The following is an 8,474-nucleotide window of genomic DNA, read 5'->3' on the forward strand; positions in this document are numbered from 1 at the left end:
CAACCCGCCTCTTAGGCGGGTTCGGGTTGGGCTTAAGCCAACCCGTTTAATAAACGGGTCGACCCGTGTAACCCGTTTATTAAACAGGTCGGGTTCGGGTTGGGGGTATGCCAACCCGCCAACCCGTTTAATAAACGGGTTAGGCGGGTGGGTCGACCCGCCAACCCGACCCGCCAACCCGGCTCCCAACCCTCCAACCAGACCCGCCAACCCGACCCGCCAACCTGAAAACCTGTTTACCCGACCCAACCCATTTATTAAATGGGTTGGCGGGTCGTGTCGGGTTACCCGTTTATTAAACGGGTCGGGTTCGTGTTTGCCACAGCCGACCCGTTTAATAAACGGGTCGGGTTCGGGTTGAGGTATGCTGACACGCCAACCCGACCCGCCAACCCTCCAACCCGACCCGATTGCCACCCCTACTTAGAACCAATTCCCTTAGGTTTGAGTGGAAGTTGAAGTTATTGAAGTTCTTCTTGGGGATGGAAATCAATGAAAGCGGGAGTTGAAGTTATTGAAGATTGTGCCTAATGGCATCTAGGTGTGGGTGTTCAAGTTGAGTTCTGGTTCGATCGCAGGTGAGCCATTTCTCCCTCATTAGTCAAACTAGAGACCTTGTCTCCCATTTTATATTTGTTCACCATATGTTTTCTAACCCTTATCATTTTGGTCCACGTATTTCTTATTTTAATGTACGTTTCAAGTCTGATTGAGCAAGCTAGAATTAGGTGAAATGGCTCACAAATTAATCAGTGTCTATAGCTCGTCTCAGATTATTTCTCCTCCATACTGTTTCCCATGGAGTGCATTTACATTCTGATGCATTTTGAGAAGCATGCATGGGTCATTGGTTCTGATTTTTGTGGGAAGGGAAAACCACCATACTGTTTCCTTATGTCTTGTAATCATTCCTTGATGTATAACTGGTGGGGGGTCTGCCTAACCCTAGCTTGCTAATCCAAAAAAAAATAAAATTTCAGAGCTTGCAAATTTATATTTAGTGAAACCCCAAGGGTTTAGCACAGTTGGAGAAGGCATGGGCTGTCAGACAGATAGTTGAGGCTCGACTCCCGCTTGTTCTACTCCCTTGCATAAGCCGAAGCCCAGCATAGGCCCTGTGAGAGGGGCCTGGCATTTATGCTGCTAGAATGGTGAAGATGTCTCCCGTCATGGACACAGTTTCAGTGGCAAAATAAAAAAAAAGTTCCCTGGCTAAATCAGTATTTAAAACACGGATAAAGATTTGAATCAACTTGATCAGGATCCTACCCAATTTTTTTTCCATGCCCAATTGAGCAACAAGCCTAGATATACACCAGGCATGTACCACGAAGTGGAAAAAAAATAGAAGTCCGACCCGGTACCTAACTTAGCCAATATACGACCCGTACCACCCGTTACGTACATAACCCGAGAAGCAGACCGATCCATCATGCCAACCAGATCAGAAAAGGTGGCCAGTCAATAATTGGTTTTTGACTATTTCGCAATAAACGCGCCAAAATCGTGCCGGGATCAGGCAGTCTCCTCTTTTCAGAATAGCAAGAAAAGCAAAACGAGCCCGAGCGACAAAATAACCGGCAGATTTCCCGAGACGGTCCATCACCAATGGGGAAAAAGGGTACGTACGTTGAAGACCGTGGGGGGAGGAAGGCGTCTCGGACCGATACGGAGGTTCCGTATGAGGGGGAAGGATTACGATAAGGTGACGTTCACGTCGCACGAGGAAGTGGAGTGATTGGTCCTTGTTGACGGTCTGACCGTCACATGGCCTTCTGACGGATCGGGTGCTCAGAAGGAACCGGAAACTGAAAGCTCTCTACGGGCGATCGATCCGCGACGCCTTTGACATGTCCAGAGAAGAAAAAGAAAAATTGCTTCCCCTTTTTTATTTCCTTGGGTTATCTGTCCTCCACTGTAGGGCTCTGACCCCATGATAAACTTGATGAGGGGACCACCATCCACCTCTCGAGCAACCTCATGCAGGACAGTGATGATGTGGCGTAGGTCTCTGGAGCCTGGACGATGAGAGAGAGAGAGGGCGTAACTATCGTTTCACACCATGTAAAAAGAAGTTTTTTTTTCGTTCTTTTTCTTTTTTGACTTTTTTTTTTTTTTTGAGCGCGTAACTATCGTCTCTTGTTTCTTTCGAGGTGTTGGACGAGTTCACTGCGGTAATTGTTGATGCCCCCATCAATTCTTATGTGGTAGTTGCCATTTCTATGAAAAATCTCTTCAACGTCTTTAATTATCACAAACAATCAACCGCCACCACAGTATGACCAAACCTGAACTGACCCAACCTTCAACTCCCATATCAATTACCAGTACCCAAACAGTTTTTTCAGAAATTGAGGTGCAACATTACTCTTCTTTAATTTCACAAAGTATCTATCAATTCCGTTATGAACACCTTCTCGAGTGGCAGCGGGACTGGGGAGAAGGTGCTGACCTTTCGTCTCAAGTCCCACCAAGTTACATTATGATTGGCAGACTTCACTTGCATTGCTTATCAAATTAAAAATGCAACACCTGATCAGCTTGGCTAACCAGGATCACTCGTGGTTGGGGTTTGATCGGCTCCTGGGTCTATTTCTGTGATGGGCAGCTTTTTACTTTCTCTTGTAAATATTCTGCTTACCCTATTACCTGTACTCATTTCTGTATGACGATACCTCGTTGTCTTTGCTGCTTTTGCTAATAAATTTTTTCTTTTAACTTCTCAATAAAAAAAGATGACACATAAATAGGTTGCGGGGAATTACGTAACAAAGATACATAACTTTAAAGTCAAGATTTGATTAAGTTGACATACTACTTAAAACTATTGAGGCACACAAAAATGACAACATGACGACCTAATTCCATTCCGTGAGTTCTCTCGCCAGACGATTTATGAAGAGAGAGAGGTTTTCTTGTATTATGTACCAATTAATGAGAATCTTTGAAGGACAAAGTTTATCTTGAAAGCATACATTATTGTTTGAGGATTGCATTTAAGAGATTGAGATAGAATATAAGTCTCTTTTCATCCAGTGGACTCCTTTTTGAGAATCTTAATATTGTTGGAGATGAGCTTTACCAAGATAAGGTTTACCAATTTTATATAGTTTCTATAAAAATCGTGCTCCTCCTCCATCTGTATTCTTGATACTCCCCTCAAACCAATCTCCACTAGATTGAGATTGTCTCTTAAATGAGTGAATCTAAGCTCAACTAGAAGTTTAGTGAGAACATCTTCAACTTTCAACTTGATCTTGATTAAGATAAACTTTAATTTCGCTATTATGAAAGTAACTAACTTACAAAAGGATAAAAAAAATACACTGGCATGAGAATCTCTGATACCTTTAAAGTTATAGAGGCACATAAAAACGATAAAACAAAATTATACGATTTTAGGTGATTCGGTCATCGTGACCTACATCTATGAATTCTCTTTAGACAATTTTGGGAGAGGTTTCCTTGAGAACAAAGTTTATCCTGAGGGCATACATTCTTTTTTAAGACTCCACAAGAATTACAATGAAAAAATTGAGATAAAATAGGAGTCTCTGAGAACGATTTCAACAAGTGATGACTCCTAACTTATTAAGAATCTGAATATTGTTGGAGATAGCTTTATCGAGATAAGGTTTAACAACCTTAGTTTGTTTTCATAGGAATTGTCCTCAATCACTGTATTCTTGACATGACTAACTGTTGCAGAAATTAGGGTTTAAAAATAAAAAACACTACTTTAGAAGCAAGGTAGACGCGTGGGAGTATGAGGTATTTGAGAGAGAGAGATATACAGCTTAATAATTGACCCCCAAAAATTTCAAACACCCAATTGCTTCGGTGGGCTACCCACCTTTTCATGCGAAAAGGGTGGAAAAGAGAGAAAGTGAGAATGCAGGCACCACACCACAAGATCCAAACCACATTAAAAAGGGGCCACTCCAACGTAGTCATCGTGGCCGTGCTTTCTACACTTTCATCCTCGAGATGATGAACTAAACAGCTGATAGAGCAACAACACGTGCCTGCCTCGCAAATCCATTCTCACTTGAGGGAACCTGGTCCAAAGGGATGAAAAGCACACGAAGGACAAAGGAGACCAGGCCCATTAGAATAACCCATCTGCCAATCCATGGAGAGCAATAATTCTAAAAGAATTAACAAAGTACACAAGAAATTAAAAACAACGTTGCAATTCCTTTAAGATGTTCGCGCGACGAAAAGTGACAAAGGACATAGCATTGTCTCATATATATATATATATATATATATAGAGAGAGAGAGAGAGTGTCACACATGTAGTAGCATAGAAATATACATGAAAAAAGCTGAACATATCCAATCATGAGTGAATCTTATGTATTACTCAACAGCTTGAGGACACAAATTAGTGAAAAGGAGAAGGAAAGAATAACAACATAACCACGAAAGGTTCTTTGCATGGAAAGAGTAAGCGTTCGGCTGCACGCAATCGTCTCTCCCTATAACCTTCCTTCTCTCTCCCAAACGAACACCGGTTAGTCATTCTTATCGCCGAGATCAATTTCACTAGCTTCGACCCTTTCACAAAAGCGAGGAAACGAAGAAGGAAAACTGCAGCACAGTCACTAGTTGTGGATACCAGCTTCCATTGATATATAGCTAAAGATCTGGTGAACCGCCGTTGCAATCTCATCGGCTAATCCCAGTTTACAGTCTTCCTCGATCTGCACGAAACCCATTTATCTCGTTGAGATCAATATATAGGTATCACTCAAAGGACCATAAATCAGACGAAACAAGAAAAAAAAGAGAATGGGAAAAAGCCAGATGTGTGTTCTACTAGTATCTGTTGCAGTAAAGAATCGATCTAGGGTGTGAAGAAACAAGAAAATAAAAAAGTCGGGATAGGGAGGAATTTCACCTTGAGGTTAAAGGAATAGAGGACAGAGGAATCGACGGTGGTGACGTTGAGGTGAAGAATAGAAAGGTCGAGATCTTCTAGTGCAGCGATGGCTTTGAGGAGCTGGCCGGGTCGCCCGCGGGAGAGGACCTTGAGGTTTGCATGCGTCTGGATGAGTGTGACCTCAATGTCGGCCACCGCCGATTTGTTCTCAGCGGAGAACTCGTTGGCCCCTCGATCGGCATAGCTGTCCATGAGGTACTTGTAGTTGCATTGCGAGGAGTAGGTCGTATACTGAGGTGACATGAAGAAACCATTGAAAGGAACTGCAGTGTCGGGGCTGAACCCCTCATCAGACTGTCTTCTCCTCTTCTGCGCTTGAAGTGACTGCAAGAGCTGCTCCAGCTCCTTCACGAAATCGATTGCACCCCCTATAATCGAGGCCTGATCTCCCTGCAACAAGAATGAAAATTAAAATCTTAACAGAGAGGCTTAGAGCTACTAGGACTATGCAAGATCTATTCTTTAAAAAATAAGAAAAAACAGTTTATGCAACAGGTTAGGTTAACAGTGTGGTTAACTAAAGCCCAAAGGTTTGTAGTTTTGCTCGAGTTTAATTAGTTAGGCGGAAAGGGTTTAGAAGACTAGATCCTAGTTGTCTTGATGAAAAATGGTTCTGCTAAGATGGGTATTGAGGCTAAAGTCACAAAAAAAAGAAAAAAAAGAAGACAGGCTAAATTAAAAATGTATTTGGGTATTTAGATAAACCTGAAATCACAAAGTTTTGCTGAAAACTTGAACGAAAAGATTCAACAAGTACTCAGTTTCAATTTGTGCCTAATCTTGAATAGGATGCTTTAAACAAGTCAAATTACCAAACGAAAACCTTAAGATTAGTTGGTTTTGCAGTATGAGAACAGAAAACCACCTGCTTCATTTGAGGCCACATTTAAGTTTTTTTTCTTTTTTCCTTCCATCCCTTAATAAAACAATTAGGATTAATAAAGAAAATAAAGAAACACTGGGTAAGGTTCCAGGGAGTGCATACTCTCTGTATGAAGGAAGGAGGCATGAGAGCACGGAGGGCGTTGAGGTGCTCATTCATGTGTTTCCTCCTGTTGCGTTCCACAGCAATATGGGTCATCCTCTGGCTCTCCACCTCCTCACTGTTCTTGTTTGGCTTGGAACGCTTCCTCTTCTTCCTCTCCCTTGCCGCAGGCGGCTTCTCCACCATCTGCTGCACAGAGCCAGCAGGCTTCCAAGACGACGAACCGGACGTCCCATCCTTGCCGTTTGCTGGGGAGGTCGGTTCTTCGTTCGACGATTGCGGGGGCATCAGCTCCCTCGTTTCAGATTTCACAGGCGAGTGAGTCTCCGAGACGTGCGTGATGCAGCTCTCCAGTTCCATGACTCTTGCGTCCATCTCCGCTAAAGAGTTCTGCTGCTGCTGCTGCAGGGTCAGCAAGAAGGACAGGTTTGGTTCTGTGGGGAACAGTGTAGTGGAGGGTTGGGGTCTTCCTCCCAGCATCTGCAGGAACGCCATGTTTGGCATCCTATCTCCAACCCTCAGTGAGTCTGTGCTTAGGAGGGGTCCCCATCCTCCCCCATAGCTCAAGTCCAGAACATGGCCTCCCTCGTAGCACTCCGCATTCTGATGGTTAACCTCTCCAAATATCTGCAAGCCCAACAACAAACAGGAGAGTCAGCACGCACCTCATGCTATTCAAACAACAAGTGGGTCTAAGTCAGAGAATTTGGGGAGTTAATGCTCACTGGAGCTCATATATTCCTCCCTATGGATTGGGTGAATTCGGTCAAGGGTAGAATGTTAACAGGGTGCAGGAGTAATGGTTTCAGATATTCATTGCTAAAGAAGAACATGAAGTAAATGCCGAGTTCCCAATCTGGAGAGGTGGAGGAAAAGTTGGTCATAGAGAAAACTCACACAAGGATTGATGATGGGTCCTTGGAGTCTCTCCATGGGGGCAAACCCCTCTGCTTCTTCAAGTGACAGGTCTTTTCAATGCCTTCAATTCCCTGAGCAGCATTCAGGTATTGGTCGAGGCTTCCATTGCAATTAATATCGGAGGCAATGGACAACCGCAAGGCCTCCTCCCTTTTCCCCTCTTCCTGTGTGAATTGTACCCTCGGTTTCCTTTTCCGTAGTGTGGCTTCCCTAACTAGAGGTGCACAAGCAGGCACACATTTAATGCCTTTGTGCCATCAAAGGAAGATGCGGGTGTTCTTGCAATGAATTGGAACGGTAACACCAGGAAGGAATGAGAGGGAAGCAAGGAGTCGTTTGAAAAGCAGAGAAAATCCAAAAGGAGGGATTTGTGGGGGGTGGAAGGTAAAGAAGTGAGAAGAGGAAGGTATTTGGATTTTGAAGAGAAGCAAAAAAAAGAAAGGAGGTAGCATATAGGGGGAGGAATGAGGGGGTGAGAAAAAAATAAATAGAAGTGGCTACACTTCACAAGGGGGTCTGGTTTACTAGGTCCCAAGCATTATTGGCGTGGCAGATTTGTCCAGGAGCGGCGACAGACAGTTGTGGGGACTCCCCCAAATGTGTACAGCACAAGGTCTCTTGGGCTCTCTGCCATGGATTGTGACGATATCGTCTGATGATGAGTCCGGACTCCGGACATGCTCCTCAACACTCAAAAATAGTTTGTGCACCTCAACCACGGGCCACACCTACAATGAAGAAAGAACCCCAGGGTAGGTGAGCGCAATTGAAGTGTAATTGTTTGAAAGTTATTGTTAATATATATATATAGCGATTTCTCATGTTTGTTAATAATAGCACGTCCGTTGGATTTTATGCAAGGGAGATTGATGTCCTCTGGTTTGTTGAGAGAGAGAGAAAGAGAGCCTCACTATAAACATCAACATTATAAAAGGGTCAACAAATATTGAACCCGACCATAACACAAAACAAGCCTTAGAGGTCGCGAGAACAAAAACAAAATTAAGAATAAAAAGAAAAAAAAATCAAGCTGGAGCAGCCCGGTTCAAATGGGGGTTCACGATGACAAAAAACTCCGAAAATAAAAAATGGTAATGCCCAAAATGATGTACATATTCACCAAAATACAATTCTTGAAAAATAACATTATTGCGAGTCATTCAAATCGCCCACCAAGATAAGAGAAACCACGTTCTCCAAATAATCTATCAGTGCTTGTAACTGCGTACTGGCTGAGGGCTCCACAAAAGGTCTACAACGAACGACTCTTGGCACACGATAATATCATGCTTATTTCAAATAACCTTAAAGAGATTCTGAAAAACAGGGTACTCCCAGAAAAGGTAAAACACAGATTCTTCGACTGCCTCGCACAAAACACATTTACTGGAAAGATGAAAACCGATAGATTTGAGAAAATTGTCTGTCAATACATGTTCGTGAAGGATTAGCCATGTCAGAAAACGCGATCGATGAGTAGGTTCCTTACTCAAGATAAGGTGCGCAAGAAACCAATCAACCCTCGAAGGAAAGAAAGACAGGTAGCAAGCTCTTGTGCAAAAAGAGTTGTTAGAGGCGAGAGTGCAGTGAAAGAACTGTGCCTGAGAGACATCATCGCCCTCATTA

The 8,474-nt window shown here is 43.3% G+C and overlaps 1 protein-coding gene across 1 annotated transcript; it reads right to left on the reverse strand.

Annotated features, from left to right (window-relative positions):
- Nucleotides 1–4,396: 4,396 nt before the first annotated feature.
- Nucleotides 4,397–7,346, reverse strand: LOC149845868 (transcription factor bHLH94-like). The gene is made up of 4 exons (XM_089997765.1): nt 6,828–7,346; nt 5,931–6,557; nt 4,904–5,335; nt 4,397–4,706 (listed from the first exon to the last, which is right to left on the reverse strand). The coding sequence occupies exons 1-4, from the start codon at nt 6,861–6,863 to the stop codon at nt 4,608–4,610; spliced, it is 1,194 nt and encodes a 397-aa protein (XP_089853891.1). The 5' UTR covers nt 6,864–7,346; the 3' UTR covers nt 4,397–4,607.
- Between the last annotated feature and the right edge of the window lie 1,128 nt (nt 7,347–8,474).

Source organism: Nuphar pumila, chromosome 2, assembly GCF_984573655.1.
Source record: "Nuphar pumila chromosome 2, dmNupPumi1.hap1.1, whole genome shotgun sequence".
NCBI lineage: Eukaryota > Viridiplantae > Streptophyta > Magnoliopsida > Nymphaeales > Nymphaeaceae > Nuphar > Nuphar pumila.